The sequence below is a fragment of the Oryctolagus cuniculus genome, chromosome 12 (assembly GCF_964237555.1).
Source record: "Oryctolagus cuniculus chromosome 12, mOryCun1.1, whole genome shotgun sequence".
Classification (NCBI taxonomy): domain Eukaryota; kingdom Metazoa; phylum Chordata; class Mammalia; order Lagomorpha; family Leporidae; genus Oryctolagus; species Oryctolagus cuniculus.
Window position 1 is genome coordinate 10,283,262 of NC_091443.1, and position 23,580 is coordinate 10,306,841.

Consider the following 23,580-nt stretch of genomic DNA (forward strand, 5'->3'; position numbering starts at 1 on the left):
ATGCTGCCAGGAGCCGTGTGGGCCCCTCCCGGGCCACCTTTCTGCCCATTCCCCCAGACCTCAGTCCCAGGTAATCCCCTTCCTCCTCCTCCTGCCCTCCCTTCCCAGCCCTGCCACCCCCAGCTGCTGCCCTGCGCAGACTCCTCCTGACCCTGCTGGCCACCGCTGGCTGCCCTTCCCTGTCCCCTGCCGGAATCCTAGGGCCTCTGGACCCTTGTCCCAGCGACCCTTCAGCCGGCCCTGCCCCGTACACTGGGCCCAGCCACTGAGTCGGCTGCCAGGATGCCCCAGCACCTTGCAGGGAGTGTTCAGATCTCCAGCAGGGGCCACCCTGCAAGCCACAGGCCAGAGCTTCCAAATGACTCCCACCCAGGGGGCCTGCTGGGCCTGCACCACGTGCCTGAGAGCCCCGCCTTCCACCCTGTCCCCTGCCTGCTGCTCCCCTCCCCTGCTTGGGGAGTGGCGCTTCCAGACTCAGAGCCCCTCCCCTCCCCCACCGCGTGGCCCCACTGCCCCGCCAGGAAACCACTCCATTGGCGGGTCCTTCCCTGGACGTGCCGCTCCCGGCTGCTGCTCTTGTTTAATGGGGGAAAGTTTGTTTGCAGTGAAATGCACAGATCTCTATGCAGCTTGACGAACGTCTCCGACTGTAACCAGCACCTGCATCAAGGGGCACCACGGGATATCCACACACCCTCTCCGGTCACTTTCCGGCCCCACAGGCCGCCCCGGGGCCTCTGCCTTCTTGTCCTCCAGCTTCATGAGGGCATGCATCACGCAGCTCGGCCTGTGGCGGCTTCCGCCCCTCGGCACGGTGCACTTGAGACGCACCAGGCCCTGTGTGTCTCGGGAGGTCGCTGTCTCTTGCTGAATCACCGTCCATAGTGTGGCTTTGCCTCCACTGGCGTGTGGACCTGTGGCTTGTTTCTAGCTTCGGGCTATTATGGTCATAGCTGCTACACGGTCTTTTTCCTTAAAGATTTATTTGTTTATTTAAAAGGCACAGTGAGAGAGAAGGGGAGATAGAGATTTTCCATCGCTGGTTGGTTCATGCCCCAAATGCCCACTGCAGCCAGCTCTGCAGGTCTGGGCAAGGAGCCAGGATCTCTCTCTCTCCAGGTTTCCCACAGGGGTATCAGGAGCCCATGTACTTGGGCCATCACCTGCTGCCTTCCCAGGCGCATTGGCAGGAAGCTGGATTGGAAGCAGAGCAGCCGAGACCCAAACCGGCACTGTGATATGGGAGCCAGTGTCACAGGTGGCGGCTTCACCCCCCGCACACAAGGCTGGCCCCGAAAGTCGGAAGTCTTCGTAGACGTGGGTTTTCATTTCTCTTAGGTGATTACGAGGAGTGAATTGTTGGGCCAAAAAGTTTCTTCAAGAAATGATGGCCTCTTGTCACTGTTTCCTTCCCAACACTGGTGGTTACCAGTCTTTCCAACTTTAGCTCTTTCCAGGGATGTGAGATTGTATTCCAGTGTTCTCACTGTGCGTCTTCTTCCTAACCAGGAAGGCTGAACACAGGCCATGAGCTCTTGGCCTTTGCTGCATTCTTTTGTCAAGCATCTGTTCAAATTCCATGCCTATTTTATGTTGTCCTTTAAATTTATTTACAGTTATTTATATCTTCTGGACCCAAGTTTTTTATCAGATACATGGTTTGCAAATTTCTCCCAGTCTTTGAGTTGTCTTTTATATTAATGATATAACATATCTTATATAACTAATTAATGATATAACATATCATATAATTATATTAATGATATAACTTATTTTTATGATTATTGCTTTTAAAATAAATTGATTGAGGATTTGAAAGGCAAAGCAACAGAGAGAGGGTGGGAGATCATCCACCCACTTCTGTCTCACTACTCAGATGGCTGCAGAAGGCGGAAGCCAGGAGCCAGGAACTCCATCCAGGCCTCCCCATGGGTGGCAGGAACCCAGGCATGGGTGCCTTCGTCTGCTGCCTGCCCAGGTGCACGAGCAGGGAGCTGGATCAGAAGTGGAGCAGCCGGGACTGAAGCCAGCGCTCCCATATGGGTTGCAGATGTCGCAAGCAGTGACTTGACCCACTGTGCCACAGTGCTGGCCCTGTTAATTTTATCTTCTCTTCTGAATATTTGCTTAAGTCAAGGTATCGAAGAGCTGGTGTGTTTCTTCTAGAAGCTTTGCAGTTCAGCTTTTCATTCCGGGCCCGTGGTCCTCGCCAAGTTGGTTCTTTATGTCGCGGGAAGTAGTTTATCCAGTTGTTCCAGAACATTCATGGAGCGGTTCTCCCCTCCCCCACCAAGCTCCCCCGGTTCCTTCGGCAGAAGCCGCCGTGCCAGTCTGTTTCTGGAGTCTCTTTTGCTCCCCGCAGCCGAGTGTCCATCCTGGCCAGCACCCGTCCATACTGACTGTTACATACTTGGAATCAGGCAGTGCACTCTCTGGCCACCAGAACGAATGACCCTGAACTTGGTGTCCTACACATTCGTGAGGTCAAAAGCCCAAAATAATGTGCAGGTCCCAAAACAAGACGTCAGCAGGGCCACCCGCCCCCCGGAGGCGCCGGCACCGGGGGAGAATCCGTATCCTGTCCCTTCCAGCTCCCAGCGCCGCAGACCTCGGCCCCCGGCCCTCTCTTCCGTCTTCAAAGCCAGCGCCAGCATCCTTCTCCAGGGATCGCACTTCCTGCTTGGACCTTGTCCAGTCTGCACCGTCCCCCCCTTACAAGGACGCCTGTGGTCACAGTTAGGCCCGCCCAGATAGCCCAGGGTGCTCGTCATCGCCTCAGGGTCCTCGGCGTGGTCTCGTCTGCCACATGTGGGAACAGTCACAGTTTCGGGGTGAAGACCTGACTGTCTTTAGGGCCGTCATCCCGCTGACACCTCCACCCCAGTCCAAGATCACTTCTGAGTTCCAGACCCTCTGTGTATCCTTCTAAGTCTTAGCATCCACTTGCCTGTTTCTACCACAAAAGAACGCAGTGGGGGTTTTATTACGATTACAACGTACCAGGGCCAGTGGTGTGGAGTAGAGGGTAAAGTGCTGCCTGCAGTGCCCGCATCCCATATGGACACCGGTTCTAGTCCCAGCTGCTCCACTTCCGATCCAGCTCTCTGCTGTGACCTGGGAAAGCAGTAGAGGATGGTCCAAGTGCTTGGGCCCCTGCACCCACACGGGAGACCCTGAAGAAGCTCTTGGCTCCTGGCTTTGGCCTGGCCCAGCCCCAGCCATTGCAGCCATCTGAGGATGAACCAGCAGATGGATGACCTCTCTCTCTCTCTCTTTCTTTCTCTCTGTAACTCTGCCTTTCAAATAAATACATAAATCGTTTTAATAAAAAGAGATTACGTTGGAGCTACCCATCACTGAGACCAGGGAGAGCTGACATGTAACAGTGCTGGGTCTCGCCTGTGTCTCCCTGTCTCTTTAGGTCTCTTAAACACATCGCTTAACAATGTCTTCTTGTTCTCGGGTTTGGGGCATGTCTTGTTCTGATTATTCCAACATAATTCATGTTCTTTACCGTGTTAAGTGACGTATCTTCTCATTTGATTGCCATTGTTTGTTTCTGGAATACAAGAATAAAATTCTTTTTCAATATTTACATTATTTCCAGAAACCTTGCTAAATTCACTGTTGGCTCTGGTGGCTTTGTGTAGATTACTCGGGATTTTCTACATAAATAACCCCCCTCCCCAAAAAAAGATAGTTTTACTTTTTCCTTTCTGACCTTCGTGCGTCTTATGTCCTCTTCCTGCCGAATGCTATTGCCTGGGCCTCAGGGGAGGCTTAACTGGAAGGGAGGAGGAGCCATCCTGACCACGCCTGTGACCTCGGGCCCAGCAGCAGCCGGCAGCCTGCGGTGTGAGTCGCTGCCGGAGGGTTTTATGATGTACCAAGTCAGACTGAGGACGCCCCCTCCCCTCCTCCCGTGTCGCGAGGTTAATCACGAGTACGGGGAGCGCAGCCCCAGAGAACTGCTTGTTCTGCCTCCACAACGATGGTTCCTCCCGCTGTGCTTCTGCGGCGAAGTGAGCTTGTGGATCGTTTTTTCCCAACCTCGTGTTCCGGAAACCGGTACCAGTTCATCGTGAGTCACTGTTCTCAGGTGTTACCGGGTTCCGGGAGCTAATGCTCTATGTGAGAATTTTTATATCTGAGTTCATGAAGTGTATTGGTCAGTACTTTCTTCAGAGATGTTTATGGGTTACCAAGCAAACACTGACTTCAAAAAAGAGCTGAAAAGTCCTCCTCCGTATCTACTTCCAGTGTGTGTACAATCCATGTTATACCTTCCTTCACTTTTTGATGCGGTTCAGCAATTAAATTCATAGGATGGTTCTTAATTAGAAATTCAATCTATTGAATAGGTGTAGGGGTATCCAAACTTTTGTTTAATTTTGTGTTGGTTGTGGTGAGTTGATTTTTTTAAAAGATGGATTTATTTATTTGAAAGGCAGAGTTAAAGAGAGGGAGAGGGGGAGAGAGAGAGAGAGAGAGAGAGAGCGAGCTTCATCTGCTGGTTCACGCCCCAGATGGCTGCAGTGGTGGGGGCTGGGCCAGGCTGGAGCCAGGACCCAGGAACTTCTTCCAGGGTGCAGGGGCCCATCTTCCACTGCTTTCCCAGGCGAGTTATCAGGGAGCTGGGTTGGGAGTAGAACAGGTGCCCACATGGGACGCTGGCATTGCCGAGGGTGACTTCACCCGCTACACCACAGTGCCGGCCCCAGTAATAACTTCTAAAGGTCTGGCATCTCTAATGATGTTCTGTCTGTTGTTGGTGGTATGTCTTTTCTGTCTTGATCGAGTGATCGTGCTAAATGTCAAACTTTCATGATAAATTCAAAGAACCACCTTTAGTCGTTACTGGTTTCTCCTCTTGTGTGTCTGTCTGCTCCATCGACTGCTTCTCTGCTATCTCCCTCCTTCCTGCTTTGGATTTGATTTGTGGTTTTGTTGTACCTTCTTGAGGTAGAAACTTCCAAAATTGATCTTCAACCTTTCTTGTTTTCTAGTATAAGTATTGAAAGCCAAGCATTTTAAGCACTGCTTTATGTGATAAATACAACATACTTTGGTATGTTCATTATCGTTCAGTTTGAAATATGTTCTTTTTTTAAAGATTTATTTATTTGAAAGTCAGAGTTACACAGAGAGAGCAGGAGAGGCAGAGAGAGAGAGAGAGAGAGAGGTCTTCCATCTGATGGTTCACCCCCCAATTGGCCACAGCAGCCAGAGCTGTGCCGATCCAAAGCCAGGAGCCAGGAGCTTCTTCTGGGTCTCCCATGCGGGTGCAGGGGTCCAAGGACTTGGGCCATCTTCTACTGCTTTCCCAGGCCATAGCAGAGAGCTGGATTGGAAGTGGAGTAGCCAGGTCTTGAACCGGCGCCCATATGGGATGCCAGCACTTCTGGCCAGGGCGTTAACCCACTGTGCCACAGCGCCAACCCTGAAATATGTTCTAATAGCCCTTGTATTACTTACTTAGCCCACTGGTTACTTATAAATATATTGTTATATTTCCAAATATGAGTTCTTAGGAACTTTTAAATGCCATATTGTTAATGATTTTAAATTTATTTGTTTTGATCAGAGAATATTTCTTGTGGGGAGCAATCCGGACTAGACTGTTACTCGAATTAGGACTTATTCTATGCATCTGCTCTCCCACAATATGGCGCTGGGAGAGAAGTAAACAGCTTTCGCACAGCTGCCTCCAGTTCAACCAATTAACTGTAGGACTTGCTCCTGATTGGAGAGCAGCGTACTCGGCGTGTGGGCAGCCGAGTTGGGATTGGCGGAGGAGGACTATAAAGGAGGAGAGAAACGGCATGCACGGGGAACATCTATGGGGAACATCTAAGGGAACCCGTGCAGCCCCCGAGAGAACCGGCCGGCGGTGTGCCGCTCCCCTGCGGAAGTGGGGAATGTGGCCAGGGGGAACTGCCCTTCCACGGAGGTGGAAGGGATAGTAGCCAACCCGGGAAGAACCAGCAGCAAACCCGGGGAGGGCCGAGCAGACGAAAGAACAGCGCAGGGTCCTGTGTTGCTCCTCCACGAAGACGGGGAGCGACATAATGGTGCCGTGACTCGGATAGGAAACCTGACTCGGATAGGAAACCTAGCTTGGATAGGAAACCTAGGACGGAGATGAAACTTAGGAGGGAAGAAACGGGAAGAATTGGGAAAATACCGGAGAGAGAGACTAGCAAACAGCCTAGGGAAAAGCCGGACGAAAAGGGTGCCGGAAGAAGCTATTGAAAGCCTAGGCATAGATTCAGATACGGACTACAGGGGGAAGCTGGGAGAAATCTCTAAGGTCGAAAGCGAAAGTGAAAGCTAGAACAAACAGACTCGGACGCGGACTGTGGGGAGAGGCCAGGAGAAATGAGGGAGGAGTATTGTTGGAGGAAGGCTTGGGGAAACATACCGGGTAGAGAAAAATGTTAGGGAAATTGAAGCCGCGGGGGGCAGGCCGAGGCGGAAACGGAAGCCACTTTGGGGTTCTCAAGTTAGCCCGGGAATAGGGGGCGAAAAGTTGAAACCAGAAGCTGAAACGTGAGCCAGGTTGGGATCCGTCTGGTTAGCCCGGGGAGCAAAGGACGGGAAGCCAAACCGTGGGGCGGAGACGTACGCTGGGTGGAATTCGCCAGGCTAGCCCGGGGAACTTAGATTGAATGCTAGTGGCGGACACGTGAGCTACGCTGTGTTACTCGTGGAAGCCGCCGCGTGCAGAGAGAGCACGGGGCGTGAATAGATAGGGAACGGGGCTGGCGTAGGCCGTGGTTCAGACGCGAAAGGGTTAAGCGTGGAGACCGCGGAGCGCGCGAAGCCGAGCCGCGCAAAGCCGGGAAGCTGCGCAGATGAGAGAGGCGCGCGGGCTGAAGCGGCGCAGAGCCGGGAACCTGCCGGCGGGGCGAGGTGCCGGAAAGCCGCAGGGATAAGAGAAACAGAAGTTTAGAAGTAAAGTGAGAAAAATAGGAATGCTGGAAGATAGAAGTAAAATGGGAGAAATAGGAATGCCCGGAGATAGAGAAATAGAGAAATAAAAAGGCCTCCCTACAACACTGCAATGTGAGAGCTTGGATTCGGTCTGCCCGATTAGTGAGGCGATGAGCACCTGGGCGGCTAGCCGCAGGTCACCGAAGACAGGCACGAATTAACATCAGTAAAGCTTCCCCACAATGCAACAATTAGGAGGCTTGGATTCGGTCTGCCTGATTTAAGGCGGTAAGCGCCAGCAAAGCTCGACCAGAGTATGAGCTGCAGGTCACCGAAGATAGGCACGAACCAACACTAATAAGTCTCCCCCACAATAAGGCAATGAGAAGGCTTGGATTCGGTTTGCCTGATAGGTTTTGTAAACACCTGCAGGCAGTTCTAGCAGAGCAGAGCATGCGCTGCAGGGCACCGAACACAGGCACGCATCAGCGCCTAAAAACCTCCTCACAATGGCGAAGAGAGGACCCGGATTCGGTTTTCCTGATTGATAGGACTTGTAAGAGCCTGTGGCAACTCTAGCAAGTAGAGCAGAGTGTGTGCCGCGGGACACCGAAGACAGGCGCGTATCAACGCTAAAAAATAAAAAGAAAGGGGGATCTGTGGGGAGCAATCCGGACTAGACTGTTACTCGAATTAGGACTTATTCTATGCATCTGCTCTCCCACAATATGGCGCTGGGAGAGAAGTAAACAGCTTTCGCACAGCTGCCTCCAGTTCAACCAATTAACTGTAGGACTTGCTCCTGATTGGAGAGCAGCGTACTCGGCGTGTGGGCAGCCGAGTTGGGATTGGCGGAGGAGGACTATAAAGGAGGAGAGAAACGGCATGCACGGGGAACATCTATGGGGAACATCTAAGGGAACCCGTGCAGCCCCCGAGAGAACCGGCCGGCGGTGTGCCGCTCCCCTGCGGAAGTGGGGAATGTGGCCAGGGGGAACTGCCCTTCCACGGAGGTGGAAGGGATAGTAGCCAACCCGGGAAGAACCAGCAGCAAACCCGGGGAGGGCCGAGCAGACGAAAGAACAGCGCAGGGTCCTGTGTTGCTCCTCCACGAAGACGGGGAGCGACAATTTCTAAGATTTTAGTCTTCTGTAACTTATTGAGATTTATTTTATGGGTCAATATATAATCTTTCTTGGTGAAAGCCCAAAGTGCACATGTGTGTATGCATGTATGTGTGTGTGTTTGTACATGTGTATATGTGTGTATGTATAGGTGTGTAAGTATGTGTATGTAAATATGTGTATTGTAAGTATGTGTGTATGGGTAATTATGTGTATGTGTGTACGTGTGTATGTGTATCCATGTGTATATGTTTGAGTATATGTGTATGTGTGTACATGTGTGTATGCGTGTGTGCGTGTGTATATGTGTAAGTATATGTGTGAGTGTATATGTGTGTACATGTGTGAGTGTGTGCATGTTCTCTAGTGTGGCCAGATAGTGACAGTCCTGTTCGAATCCTCTATGTCTTCCTCATTTATTTTCTCCTATTCATTCCCCCATTACTAAGAAGCATTAAAGTATCTAACTGTGTCAGTGCATTATGTCTTTCTCCAGTTCTGTCCACTTTGTATCCATGTATTTTGAAGTTATTGTTAATGATGTATACATCTATAATTGTCGTGTCTTGAATGAATTGTCTCTTTCATTATAAACTATCTATCTCTGGTAATATTCTCTTCTTAAAGTCTATTTGTCTGTTACTAAAATAGTAGCTCAGCTTCATTTTTTTTCTAACTGGGTTTTTTCCCCATCCTTTCATTAGCAGCTTATCTGGTTATTTATATTAAAAATGAATCTCTTGATGAAAATCCATTATCCAGTCCGACAATCTCTGCCTTTTAATAGAAATATTTAGTACATTTACATTTAGTGTAATTAATCATAAGGTTGGGTTGAAGCCTACCATCTTGCTATGTATTTTGAATATGTACATTCTATTTTTGTTACTCTGAATTCTTTCCTGCCCTCTTTTGAGTTAAGAAAAGAATTTTTTTAGTATTTTCATTCTTTTGGCTGTTTAGCCACATCTCTTGGTGTTATAATTGATGGTTAATCTAGGATTAGAATAAGTGTCTTAATTTATCAGTGGCGTAATGTTGACTTCTTCCCACTCTTCCCAGGCTGCATCTTCCTGAGCAGCTGAGCTGAGAAACCAACCCTCCCCCCCTCACCGGGGTGGGGCCCCCGAGAGGGCTGCAGGGAGTTGGGAGGGGGGGAGATGCAGGGACCAGGTCTCAGGCAGCCGCCTGTCCCTGGGCAATGCTCGGACCTCAGCCAGCTCAGCACTCAGGGCCTTCCCACCCCAGCCCGAGTCGTCCAGTTCCTGAGCTTGGTGCTAGCATTGGCCATGAAGAGTTCATAGTCACAGTTGCCTGTTCTCTCAGCCCTGGAAGCCCCAGGGGGATGCTCACTAGCGACGTTTGGGGAGCTGGCCCCACTCTTGGCCTCCTTGTCCGCGTCTCAGCCTCCCGGGGGCCGTCCCTGAGTCCCTCTGCCTGAGGCCGTCCTCTGCTTTCTGCAGGGCCTTGGGGCCAAGGGAGATCTCATGCCCCATGGGGGCCAGAAGGAAGGAAGCCCCAGGAGGAATTCAGGATTCCGTGGCCCTCGCACCACACCATGGGGTGTCCTTGGCTTTGGTCCAAGAAAAGCTCCAGGTGTGGGTTTACAGCATTGTCACATCTGACAATTTTATGGTTATTTTATCAGCAAGTTAGAGGGGACACTGCTAACAGTAACTGGCTTTCTACATTCTGTATCCAAGACAGATACATATACTTGTCATAGGAAGGCATTTCATAAGGTTCAGGAAAAATGGAATAAAAAGACAAGTGTATTCCAGTGCAAAAAAAAAAATTATTTCCGTGGAAACAAAGGATTGTTGCAAAGCTCATGGAAAATGTGTATTATGAAGCAACTGTGAATGAATTTTTAACGATATTGCACTGGAATAGGCCCACCTTTTAATTCCAGTTTTGTGAGCTTTTCTGAAGTCCCCGTGTGTGCGCATCGGTGACTGAAGAGCAGAGGTAGGCAGCTCACGGCAGGTCCTCGCGATCACGGTGGGCAGCGGGTGGAGCGCACTGCTGGGGAGCGCACTGCGCTTTATCCTCGTCCCTGGAGTGGAGGCAGGACCCCACCTGCGGGCATGCAGCGGCTGTGAGGACTGAGTAGGAGGGCGCACGTCACGTGTTTAGAACAGCGTCTCCGAGAGGCTGTCAGACACTTGTTGCTGTGGTTGCTCCTTTGTCGTGTGAAGTACCCGCAGAGGCCGGTCTGTGTCTGTACAAGGTCATGAACAGGGGGCTGTGTTCCATCCTAGCACAGGTGCAAACAGCTCCCTTGTGCCCTGGGTGAGTCTGGCTCCTTGCAGCCTAAGCTTGCATAAGGTCAGCGGTGCTGCTCCCACCATCGAATCACTGCCGACGATGCCCTGGCTGCCCCGTCAGAGCTGGCTCTTCCACCTGCGTGCAGTCTGGGGCATGACCCTCCCCTCCCCACCCCACCCCACCCCCGCCGCACCCTGCCCAGGGGCCCTGAGCACACAGCGCCTATCCACACATCCGTGTGGGCAGCGCAAGCTCCCGGGCTCCCGGCAGACCCCACTGTCTGAGGAGGCCCTGGGGAGGGCGCCGAGCAGGTGGAGAAACGCAGGATTTTAGGAAGTTGGGGATTAAAGCAGGTTGCTAGGCTGGAGAGAGCTGGGGGTGGGGGAGGAGGCAGTGTCCCTTCCCCCAAGCCCTGAAGGAAAGGACCCAGTGCCTCACCCCCTGTGCAGGGCTACCTGCCTGCCCTGAGACATGGTGCCCTCTCGCTTCCCCATGTACTCAAGAACAGGGCACACAGGTCAAAGCCAGGATCCGTGCATGGTTGTCCACGGTAACCACGGAGGATCACTTCCAGGACTGCCTGCAGGTCCCGCAGCCCACGGTGCTCAAGTCCCTGCCGTAGAATGGCCTTGTGTCTGTGTGCAATCTACGCACGTTCTCCTTACCCCCAGGTCTCACAATACGCAACACAACACGAATGCCACGTAAATAATGCTTGGACCGTATTGCCCAAGGAACAGTGGCAAGACAAAAATCCGGATGTGTTCAATACAGGTGCAGTTTTTCCTTCAAGTTTTTAATCCAAGGTTGGTTAAATCCCTAGATAAGAAATCCATAGAGGCCAGCACCATGGCTCACTAGGCGAATCCCCCGCCTGCGGCACTGGTACTCCGGGTTCTAGTCCTGGTCGGGGCGCCGATTCTGTCCTGGTTGCTCCTCTTCCAGTCCAGCTCTCTGCTGTGGTCCGGGAGGGCAGTGGAGGATGGCCCAAGTGCTTGGGCCCTGTGCCCACATGGGAGACCAGGAGAAGCACCTGGCTCCTGGCTTCAGATCGGTGCAGCACGCCAGCCGTAGTGGCCATTTGGGGGATGAAAAGAAAGAAATATGTAGATTTGGAGGGCCAAGGATGTACTACTTCATGGGATCCTCTTCCAGAATGTACTACAATGTACTACATCCAGGCCTTTCCTGGACTGCCATGGATTTGTTTCCAGGGGATTAGAAGGGCTGAAGGTAAATTCTTTAACAATGAGTCCAGGCACTGCCCGTGGCCACCCCACAGCTCCCGGCGCCCAGACAGGGCTGGCTTCCAGGCACACTCTGGGAGGGACCACCGTGACACCAGCCATGAGTGCCTCCCTAACCCAGCGACGCAGGGTTTTTACGACCAAGCGCAGCCTCGTAAAACATCCCCCTCTTTTGCGCAAAGCAGCCTCGGTCTGACTTGCAAGGCGGTCGTGTGTTCTCAGCCGGCCAAGAACACCAGATGGCCCCAAGGGTCAACGACATCGCCCTGAGCCCCGCCGGCTTCGCCCTCGGGACTGTGCAGCCATGTTGTGTGTCCGCCAGCCAAGGTCAACCGAAGGGAACCTGAGCCCCACCCGTGGTGGGACTGCCCACGCCCGTCTCCCCTCAGCCTTGTCCCAGCCTCTGTCCTAGGAGCCTGGATCACGCAGGCCCTGCATCCGTCTCCATTTCCCTCTGGATCGGCATTCTCAGCCATGGATGAGCCTCTCTGAGAGCAGAACTGGGGGGCCCGCGAGGAGGGCGGGGGTCCGGGCCGGGGGCTCAGCCTCGTGCGTCCTCAGTGGGCCTCGATGTCTTTCAGCTACCTGCTGCCGCACCTGCTTCCCGCCAAGCCCGGCCTGGACACCCACGGCATGCGGCACCCCGCGGCCAACACCATCCAGAGGGTGTTCAAGATGAGCTTCGTGCCTGTCGGCTTCTGGCAGAGGTTTATAGCGCGGATGTTGATCAGCTTGGCCGAGATGGACCTGCAGGTAAACACGGCCTCTGTGCCGGGGAGGCGGCTTGGGGGAGACACGGCCTTGCCCGCTCAAGCTGCTTCCCCTGGGTGACACCACCAACCCAGGCCCAGGCCGCAAGCCCAGCACAGACCCTTGCAGCCTTCCTGGGCCCCCCGAGATCAGTAGCCTTGGCTGAGGCAGAACCCCCCTTTCGGAGAGAACGCCTCATCGTCACCCACCTCCACCTCGACTTGCCTAGAGCGTGTTCCCACAGCACGCCCAGGGCTTCTGACTCGGTGGGTGGGGCTGGGGCCGAGGACTGGCACTTCTGACCGGCTCCCCGGGACGCCGATGGCCCCGCCACCACACTTGGGGAACCTGACTTTAGAAGCTGGGATCAGGCTGTACACCCCACTCACTGGGCCAGGGGAGAGGGCCCCAGTTCTGGCAGACACACACCACCCCCAGAGCACCCCGATCAGAACACCTGGGTGTGGCTCCCGGTGGGGAGCAGTCCCTGCTGTCAGTCGGCATCCATTTCCTACAACAGTTGACTACTGCGTGGTTCTCCGTGGGGTTCCCAGAGCAGCAGCGCCTCGTCCGGGAACACAGGGAAATGCAGATCCTCAGCCCCCCCACCCCACCCCAGTGCAGAAGTCCATCTAGAACTCGGGGTGGGGGGAGCCTAGACATCTGCTCCCATGAGCGCCCACCCCCGAGGTCCCTTATGCACTCTGTGGTTTACATCAACCCTGGCTGTGGAGTCCTTGACATTGAACTCTGCGTGAGTTTGCTTTTCCTACCTTCTAATTAGAAGACCCTCATTGGGTTATATAACTCCTTGGCTCCAGAAAGATGTTCTTTGATCTTCCTATTTTATTCAAACAGCAAGAAAAATAAAGGCAAGAACCCAGAAAGCCCAGGCGGGGGGCTGGGGGAGTTTGTAGCACCGGGAGGGCGTGCAGCAGGCTCTGCGCCCCCCCTCCCACCCCCGCTCTGCCTTTGAACTCCACTTCCCACTGGGTCCAAGTGGGAGGCCAGAACACCAGCACTGTCGTCGCTGGCGTGGGGCGCAGCTGGCTAGGAGAGGAGTCCTGTTGGAATTCAGATGGGTGAGCTGACCGGGAGAGGGGGAGTGGGAAGCTTAGCTCATCGCTCATCAAAGGCGTCCCTGTCCCAGGGGCACGAAACAGGCCTGGTGCGCTCTGAGCCCAGCTGCTCCCGTGCGACGGGCTCGGTGGTTTGCAAAGTGATTCCTCCCCGTGGATCCTGAGCCATGCCATCCGCTGTGACCCTGTGACCCTGTGACCCTGTGACCCAACAGCCCTGCTGCTCAGCATCCAAACTCAGGAGATAGTGGCCGGCCAGAGGCCACTGTGCACCGTGCTCGTGTGCAACACAGCCTAACGGAGGGAGCAAGTGCTTGGAACCAACTTAAACGTCCAAGAGAAGGGAATGGTTCCGGACATTACTGTACTTAGTACAAATAGAAAATTTTGGAAAAATAAATCTGTGGGTTTTTAATGACAAAAGATAAGTGGTAGCTCTTTTCCCCCAAAGACTTATTTATTTATTTGAAAGACTTACAGAGGGAGAGGGGGAGACAGAGTGTGAGAGAGAGGTCTTCCATCTGCTGGTTCACTCCGCAGGTGGCCGTAATGGCCAGTGCTGGGCCAGGCCAAAGCCAGGAGCCGGGAGCTTCATCCAGGCCTCCCAGGTGGATGCAGGAACCCACGCACCTGGGCCGTCTTCCACTGCTTTTCCCAGACCATTAGCAGGGCACTGGATCAGAAGTGGAGCTGCAGGCAGAGGCCTAATCTGCTATCCCACAACACAGACCCCATAAGTGGTGTTTTTAAAAACATAGAAAACTAGAAGTCCAGTCTGGTCACAGCTGGTTTCTAAACATATGGAGAAAGAATAAAAAACCTTGGAATAATGGACGCCAGCATCCTGCTAGCCTCCGTGTGGTGTTACACGGCTGCTTTATTTTCTCCCGTATGTTCTTCTCTTTTCCACGTTGTGTAGCATCAAGTTTTGCTTGTAAACTCGGGGAGGGAAAATGTTTGGAGTTCTGACCATTTGGGAGGCTCTGGGGACATGTGTAGCCCCGGCCCGGGAGTGCAGGGAGAGGAAGCCACGCGGGAGCCGGCAGGGAGGTGGCAGGTGCCGCCGGGGACGGGGGAGCTGGGCCGGCCAGGCCCCCGGAGCTCTGCACAGGGCCGGCGAGCAGGCGCTTTCCTCTGCCCCTCAGCTCTTTGAAAACAAGAAGAACAACACCAAAAGCCGGAACCGGAAGGTCACCATTTACAGCTTCACGGGAAACCAGAGGAACCGCTGCAGCACGTTCCGGGTGCGCCGCAACCAGACCATCTACTGGCAGGAGGGGCTCCTGGTCACGTTCGACGGGGGCTACCTCAGGTAGGAGCTGGCCGAAGCGCACCTGCCCTGGGAGGCGCGGCCCCCCCTCGCCGGGCATCCAGGGTTCTGCTCCCGAGAGGGGCCCGTGTGGTACCCACCCCCCACCCCTGCAACCATCCTCCCCCATCCTGCACACAGGTGGGGAGGGTGAGGGCCAAGCTGGCCGCCCCAGCCCAGGACCAGAGCGGCGGGAGAGGGGGCTGAGCGCCTGGGCACCTGCCCTGGACACACGGGTGGAGCCTGCAGGGGCTTTGCTGCCCCCCAGCCCACCCCTTGTTCCGAGAGTAGGAGCCAAGCGGGCTGGGGGTCGTAGGGGGCGGCGCTCAGACTCCCCCCCCACCACCACCACCACCCTTGCCCCATGACCTGACAAGACACCCACCTGGCGCCCTGTGCCTGGTGTTTTTAAGACACAGACATGAAGTCTGTCCAGCGGGTTTAGTGAATGAGAGCACACGCGACTGTTTGATATTTACGGTGTGTTTTTAAAAACTGTCCTTAGCTCTGTGAGGAGCGGAGAGGAGAAGGGGAGGTCACTCCCCAGGGGGCCTGCGCTGCGCCCCGCCAAGCTCTCTGTGAGCCCACGGACGCAGAGTGGGCAGGAGGGTCCTCCCTGGAGGCAGGGTGGTCTTCCCCCGGGTCCACAGCCCCTTCCTGCCTCCTGATTTTCAGCGTGGAATCCTCCGATGTGAACTGGAAAAAGAAAAAAAGCGGAGGCATAAAGATCATCTGCCAGTCGGAGATGCGGGACTTCTCGGCCATGGCCTTCATCACCGACCACGTCAACTCCCTCATCGATCAGTGGTTTCCCGGTGAGAGGGCGGGAGGCGGGGCTGCCTCCGTGGGCAAGCGGAAATCCCAGTGGGATTCAGCTCGCGCATCGGGGCCGAGGCCTCCAGGCTGTGCGCGGTGGGGGTGGGGAGAGACGGCACAGGGCCCCACACGTGGTCCAAGACAGCGCTCACGGGCAGCCTGCGTGGGTCTTGTTTACTCAGTGAGGACAGTGGCGGGGCCTGGGGAGCTGCCGAGGGAGACGGACCCCCTGTGCAGGGGCACGGAGGGAGGGGCGCCCCAGCTGCCCGCCCCCCCATCCCGGCGCGGATCAAACCACCCACGCGGCCTTCTCAGATCCTTCAGGTCACGCACAGTCTTCCTTGAGAGTTCGCCCAAAGAAAACACTTTTTGAAGTGAGGCTACTCAGAGAACTGTTTTGCTGCTGGGTTGGAGACGACCCCCAGCGCGGCCTGCAGGGAGGAGGCGGCAGGCAAGGGCGGACAGGCAGCTGTGCAGAGGAGGCCTCGCTGGTGGAGAGTGGGTTTGGGACCCCAGCCCAGCCCCTGCGGCCAGCCGCCTCCCCTGCACGCTCTCCTGCAACCCAGGGGAGCGCCAAGGACGGTGCTCAAGGAAGAGAGGTGGAACTCTCCCCACACACCAGGGCCTGGCTTCCCTTGGAGCTTGGGCCCTGCAGGGACCGGTAGGGAGGGGAAACCAAGGCTTAGAAAGGGCCCCTGGGATATTGCAGTCCAGTGTGTGTGTTGTGGCCATCTGGGGGCATCTGGCCATCCAGTGGGGGGTACATCGGACTCTTCTGAACACTTGTCTGGCGTCCCCCCAAGCCAAGGTCCCCAAACAGCAGGTGCGGGGGAGCTGGATAGGTGAGCCTGTTAGACAGCCGACTGAGACAGGAAGGACCTAGCTGAGCACCTCCAGACAGGGCCTGGCAGAGCCAGCAGCAGCAGCCAGCTGCCCAGAGCCCCCGCCAGCCCCTTCCACGTGGGCCTAAGATGTCAGGCGTGCCCCCCTCCTAACCTGCCAAAGCAGATGCTTGGCCGGCCAGCGGGCACCGCCGTGGGCAGCCCAGAGGGCGGGCATTCCTTTGCATCTCCCGGCAGAGGCGTGCAAGTCAAGTGCCTCCTGTCCAGGTCCCGTGTCCAGCAACTGGCTTTACCTGTCAGAATCGCTACCCGCTTCTCCCCTGCCCTTCCACAGGGCGTTGGAGTGGCTGCAGGCCTTTCGTTTCTGATCTTAAGAACGGTTCCTGATGCGTTGGCGGTGGTTGGGCTTTGGAGGGTAGCTCAGCCCCAGCCCACAGAGCCGTGCTAGGGCCCAGCCATGCAGGTGGGAGTGAGGACCACTCACCCAACTGCTGTCCCTCCTCGGCCACCGGGCGGCTCCCAGGGGCCTCCCGCCTCCTCCAGGCGCACGTTTTTGAGGACTGGTCACAGTCCCCAGAAAGCACCCGCGTGTGATGCTGTGTTCCATCCCCTTGGGCCCGGGTGTAGACAGACAGACCCCCGGCCGAGAGAGCCTGCCTGGCCCGAGGTGCCGGAGCCGCTGGGGGCCCTGCAGCTGCCTCACGCTGGGCCGTCTCCTGCTCTGGCCCCATTTAGCCCTGACGGCCACAGAAAGTGACGGGACCCCACTCATGGAGCAGTGTGTGCCCTGCCCGGTCTGTGCCACGTCCTGGGCCCAGCACCCAGACCCCAGCGAGCGGTCGGAGGGCGTGCAGTACTTCGACATGGAAGACTGCGTGCTGGCGGCCATCGAGCGGGACTTCATCGCCTGCCCCCGACACCCGGACGTCCCCGTGCCGCTGCAGGAGCTGGTCCCCGAGCTATTCATGACCGACTTCCCAGCCAGGTAGGCGCCGGCGGCCCCTCCCAGGACACAGGTGCCGGCCCTGGGCTGTGCAGGGGTGATCGCCCACCTTGGGGCCGAGCCACTGCTTCCCACCGAACCTCAGGGACTCCCAGGCAGCAGGGCAAGGCAGCCTGCGGGGGCCACTGACTTCCTGCTTTTGAGGCCCGAGAGGCCCCGCTGGGCAAAGCACTTGGCAGGGGACGCCGTGCTGGGCTCCTGCGCCTTCTTCCCCGCTCCCCAGCGAGAGCCTTCTTGCTAATGCGGCCCCAGCCTTCGGCTCCCACAGTCCCTGTCTACCCAGCGCGGCGTAGCAGCCCCTAAGGCCGAGCAGGACCGCCTGACTCCATTCTGAGAGTGGCCTGCGTCCACACCAGCCAGCAGGGAGATCTGAGAGTCTACGGGAGGGAACAGGAGATGTCTTCTGCCCTGTCATCCAGCAGGAAACGGCCACAGAGTCTCCCCGGGAAGACACTGTGGCTGACGAGAGCTGGGCTGATCCCCTGGGGACAGTGTGACGTCACTGGGTCCCAGCATTTTGGAGTCATAAAGTCCTGGTGTGTTGACTCATTCAGGGGAAGGCTGGGTGTCTGCTTTCTTTCAGGAAAATTACAATTTTTTTGTTTTGGTAAGAATATGAGGAGGCTTCAAAGAGTTGTTGGAAAATGGAATTAAAAGGCAAGTTTAGGGGTAGGCGATTGGCCTCGAGGTTGACGCCCATGTCCAACATCCGAGACCCTGGGTTCCATGCCTGGCTCCAGCTTCCCGCTCACGCACACCCTGGGAGGCAGCAGCGACGGCTCCAGCGCTTAGATCCCTGCCACCCGTGTGGGAGACCTGGATTGCGTCCCCGGCTCCCGGCTTTGGCCTGGCCCCGCCCCTGCTGTTGCAAGCATTGGAAGAGTGAACCAGGTGGTGGGAGCTCACTCTCTCTCTCTCTCTCTGTGTCCCTCAAATGTAAAACACATATATTATACATACTAATAGATTATACCAATTATATCTTGTGTATTAGCATATTACATGTTATATATTAATATATATTATTTGGTGCAAAATTTTTTTAATGCACACTAGGTGTCTTCAAATAGTTTGTAGAAAGTCTGTGCTGTGTGAAACTTTTGCATGGATTTCAAGAATTTTTTGTACCCACGTACTTGTCTTTTAATTCCATTTTCCTGCAAACAGCCTGACGTCCCCTTGTATCTGTTCTCATTTCCCCAAATGGCTCCAAGCGGGTGACCGCTGCCCCGTGCTGCAGCAGGACCGGGGCCCAGGAGGTGTGGGAGGTGGCTCCTGCACGGCTGCGTTCCTCCCGTGGTTCTTCACAGTTTCTCCAGAGGCTGCACTGGGGCGGACAGTGAACACCACTCCTGCAAAGCGCCTTGCCCTCCCTGCCGCGTCGCCAGCTTGAGGGTCCCCAGTGTGAGTGAACGAGGCAGCCCAGGTGCTCCCGAGGTGCTAGGTTGTCCTTTCTGAGCGGAGGCCTTGCTGCGCTGCCTGTCTCAGCCGGGAGGCCCCAGCTGAGCCTGGGCTGAGGGCTGTGCTGGTGGGACACGAAAGACCAGCTCTCGCCCTGCTTGGGTCGAGTCCCAGGCCAGGGCATAGTCTTGAAACGAAGTTACCTGGCAGAGAGTCGGCACCGCGGACCGGATCCCCAGCAGAGCATAGGTGCCAGGAGCCCACTAGGGTGCAGGCACCACACCCCCTGGCCCGGGGTTTGCTGGCAGAGCGCCGCCCTGTGGCTGCTACAAGTAGTGCACTTGCCAAGGCTGCAGGAGTCCTAGCAGGTGCCCCCAGGGCCTCGCCAAGCCCCTCCTCCCGGTTCCCCCTGCCCATCCAAGGTGGCCCAGCGCACCACGCTTCCCAAGCAGCTGGATTTGGTGGGCACTAGGGAAACAGCCCCAGCACACCCCCAAGGGCTGCAGTGAGCGTGGAGGGTGAAATCTACCAAGTCTGGAAGGCATGGGAACTGCTGCTTCTCTAGGGCTGGGGGTCCCGGGGGCCAGCAGGGCTCAACTGGAGGCTGCACCTGCCCCGGACTGGGAGGCACCCGGGCTGGGGTGCCGATGAGGAAGCCCAGGGGGCCCCGAAGCCTGGGGGCATCAGCCTGACTTGCCCCTTACCCTCTGCTCCCCTCCTCGCTCCCTCCCCCCTTCTTTGTTTCACACGGCACCCTTTCTCCTCACGGTTCTTCCAGAACCGGGAAGCAGGGTCAGAGTAGCGTGCTGAGGAGCCAGAGATCCGGGAAGGGGGGACACGAGGGCACCCACGGAGGCCTGAGCCCCACATGCCACTCGGGGCGCCCCCAAGGCTCTAATCCTGCCAAGGGTCTGCCTCTCTGATGCTTAGAGGCGCTGGACTGTCCTCTGGACCCCTGAGGCCTGGCTGCTTAGGTGAAGGCCTCCAGATCTGCAGAGAAGGCCAAGGTGACCCAGAGACACTGGCAGTATTTCCAAAGGCCCAGCAGAAATCTCGCCTTTATTTTTTTTTAAGATTTATTTATTTGTTTGTTTATTGGAGAGGCAAAATTATAGACAGAGAGAGGGAGACACAGAGGGAGAGGTCTTCCATCCGCTGGTTCACTCCCCAAATGGCCGCAACGGCCAGAGCTGGGCTGATCCAAAGCCAGGAGCCAGGAGCTTCCTCTGGGTCTCCCACGCGGGTGCAGGGGCCCAGCCACTTGGGCCATCTTCCACTGCTTTCCCAGGCCATAGCAGAGAGCTGGCTCGGAAGTGGAGCAGCCGGGATTCAGACCCGTGCCCCTCTGAGATGCCTGTGCCACAGGTGGAAGCTTAACCTACAGTGCTGGCTCCAGGAATCTCCCCTTTAGCTGGGATTAGAACCCAAACCAGCACGGGGGGCTCAGCCCCTGTGCCCGGGCGACATCTGTGGGGGCACTGCTTGGTGGTTCAGACTGTCTTTGCGTAATGAAGAGAAATGGGGAAACAGCCAAGCTCTGTGGTTTGTCTGATGGGTGCCTGCTCTCCAAGCCAAAATCCTTGTGAGGGAGACATCCCAAGGGCTCCTCATTCGACGCCACCCGGTAGAGGCTTCACCGGGGGCAGGTGTCACCTGCGTCTCAGAGGCCTCGCTGTCCTGAGCCCACTTGGTGGAGGAGGAGGCTAGGGGTTGGCAAGGCTGGGCACAGGTCTGTCCAAGCTCCCAGATGGCCTTGAGCCATGCATGCATCCGCCCCGTGGGGACCAGCGGCCCAGCCCGGGTTCCCTCCACCTCCCGGGGCTGGGTGGGCCTGGCCTGAGCCCGCGCTGTGTGTGCGGCAGGCTCTTCTTGGAGAACAGCGAGCTGGTGCACAGTGAGGACGAAGGCAGCACCCTGGGCCAAGGCGGCAGTGGCACCGTCATCTACCGGGCCCAGTACCAGGGCCAGCCCGTGGCCGTGAAGCGATTCCAGATCAAGAAGTTCAAAAACTTCGCCAACGCCCCAGCAGGTAACCGAGGCCCTGGCCCAGCGCCCTTGGAATGCAGACGCGTGCTTCCCCCGTCCCACCTCTGTATCACCTCGGGGCCACGCGTGCATGTGGGGCAGGGGAGGGGAGGTGGGTGGGTGGGGCCAGTGTGGACCCCAGGAAGCCCCTGCTGTTTGCCCAGTGCACTGGGAGACAGGCTGGAGGGCCAGGCCGAGCCTGGAACCTGTGCCTGGAAACTTCCCTGCTGTGTAGACGTGGAACTGTCCTTACCATTTCCATCTCGGTGCCAGCGCAGGCCTGGCGCACACCTGGCCTCGGGGGGCCCCGTACCTGCAGGACCCCTCGTAGTAGCCATTGCGGTGACAGGTAGGAGGGGAGGTGTCCCTGGAGCTCCTCCCACCCCTCACGCCCCAGAGGCAGGTGCTCCCTCTTCCCTTGGCACACACAGGCCCTGGGTCTCGTGGGGCTGAGGGACGCTCCCCACCTCGTGGCACCTGCCACCAACATGCCGTGGCCTTTTCCACGGCTGGAGCAGAAAGCCACATACCAGGTGATTTCTGAGAAGGAGCAAAGCGTCTGGCTCTCGGTTCTGGAGCTTTGGAAACCCCAGAGCGTGGTGCTGGCACCTGTGGGGCCCTCGTGCCATGGTGGAAGGAGACAGGGCAACCGAGCAGGAGAACCAGGGGCTAAGAAGGGGGCGGAACTTGCTGTCCTGACAGGCCCCTCATGACAGCTGCAGCAAGAGGCGGATCCCTGCCCTCACAGCCGTATCTCCTCCCTGAAGGCCCAGCCCCCAGCACTGTTGCCTTGGGGCTGAGGTTTCCAGTGCACGGATTTCAGACCTGGCTGCATGCGGGAGCCAGCCCGTGTGGGTGCGAGAGGCCTCCTGGCTCACTGCCTGGCACAGGGTGGTCGTCTTGGGGGTCATGAAGGTGGTCTATAGCCTTGGCACAAGATTCAGGACTGTGGGAAAATGTGAAGAAAACAGAGGGGAAAGGGAGACAGAATCGTCCTCGTCTGACAGGTGTGCGACTTCCGGGCAGATCTAAGGCTCTGACGACAGCTGTCAGCCAGGGAGAGCATCCGATGCGGCCAGAGGTAGCACAGCCCCGGGATTCGGCAGCCTTCCTGCACGGGGCAGGGGCCCTTGGAAGTTGTCCTGTGTTGTAGCAATGAAAGTCAGCCCCGTATCACCATCCGAATCCCAAAAGGTGTTTCGTGTGCGTAGCTTGACTGACTGTGAAATGAGAAAAGTCCAAGACCAAGAAAAGTCTGCAGTGGAAGACAAGGGAGGTGTTGTCATGACTGATAAATCCACCCGCATTAAGGCCAGGAGTGGGCCAGGCCTGGCAGCAGGTGTGTGGGGGCAGGTAGCTGGCCTCAGCAGAGAGCGTGTCTCAGGTTAGAAGGGCGCCAGGTGGAGATTTGGGTCTGACTTCGTATCACAGTCAAAAGTACTTAATGGGTTAAATGCCAACTTTTAAAAAAAAAAAAAGTTTACACTTGAAACGCAGCGGCCAGCACACCTGTGGACCTGCGGTCCATGCCTTCTGCTCGCCATGGTTGATGGTTTCCCTGCTGTCTGAGCCCCTGTGACCCCCACTACTGAAATGTCGCCGTGGCGGTGGGGAGGGCCAGCACACAGAGGACAGGCAGGGCCCAGCTGCGGCCTTTGTGTGCTGGGTGGAGCCTGGTGGGCGTCGCCCTGACCCCTCCAGGCACTCGGCAGGCGCCCCTCACATAGGGGCTGAATTTCGAGGGTGTTGGGGGAAGGTTCCGGTGTAGGACTGGAAGTGGCCCTCCTCTGCTTGCCACAGGCGGGGGCCACGGCCAGTTTTCTCTCTGGCTGACGAGGGGTGGTGACAGTTTCCGCTAAGGACCAAGGTGACCAGCAGAGACGAAAGCCCCCACAAGCCTGATGGTGCCGAACCAGGAGCCGTGGGGGACGCCAGACAGAGCTCCTGCGCCGGGCTCTGGGCAGAATGAGATGCAAGGGGGACCCTCGGGTGGCAGCAGCTGGGTGCGAGGGCTGTGAGAGCCACGTCTGGGTGACAAGAGTGGGGACACCTGGCGCTCCCCCGCCTCCACCCCGAGGGCCGGCGGGTGCAGGAAGTGGGACTGCTGGAAGCGACAGGGCCACACTTAGCACTTGAGGAGGAGGGGACTTGATGCAACCCCACAGGGACGGCCTTTGGGGCCGCATTCTTGGTGCCGGCTTTGCATGCCCTGTGTTCCTTAAAAGCAAATCTTGCCCCGGCCCAGCCCCCAGGCTCCCAAGAGACAGGGCCCCCGTCGCTCTGGGGTCCATCTGGCCAGGCCTCGGGCGCTCTGGACTCGGGGTGCCCGGCGGAGTGCTGACGGCCGTGCTGTGCCCCGGCAGACACCATGCTGAGGCACCTGCGCGCCATGGACGCCATGAAGAACTTCTCGGAGTTCCGGCAGGAAGCCAGCATGCTGCACGCCCTGCAGCACCCCTGCATCGTGTCGCTCATCGGCATCAGCATCCACCCGCTCTGCTTCGCGCTGGAGCTCGCCCCGCTGAGCAGCCTCAACACGCTGCTGTCGGAGAACGCCAGAGGTGCCGCCCCTGGGGCGCGGGGGGCGGGGCCGCCGCGGGTGCAGGCGTTGAGCCCACCCGTGCGTGGGGCAAGGCACCGACCAGCTCTAACCACGGAGGGGTCGCACTGGCAGGGCTGCAGGAGCGCAGGCGTGGAGACAGGGAGAACTGGGTCAGAAGTCACTTAACTGTCCGTCTGTAAGGTGGGGCTGGGACAGAGCACAGAAGGGGGATTGAGCAGTG

General features: G+C 56.8%; 1 protein-coding gene across 1 annotated transcript in view; it reads left to right on the forward strand.

Moving 5' to 3' along the window:
• LRRK1 (leucine rich repeat kinase 1) overlaps positions 1-23,580 on the forward strand; it is a gene marked incomplete in the record, with an annotated part of 134,301 nt that overhangs the window by 94,533 nt on the left and 16,188 nt on the right. The window contains 6 exon segments of the mRNA XM_070053315.1: positions 12,154-12,325; positions 14,547-14,713; positions 15,386-15,525; positions 17,104-17,353; positions 20,635-20,801; positions 23,161-23,358. Coding sequence (XP_069909416.1) covers positions 12,154-12,325; positions 14,547-14,713; positions 15,386-15,525; positions 17,104-17,353; positions 20,635-20,801; positions 23,161-23,358 — 1,094 coding nt within the window.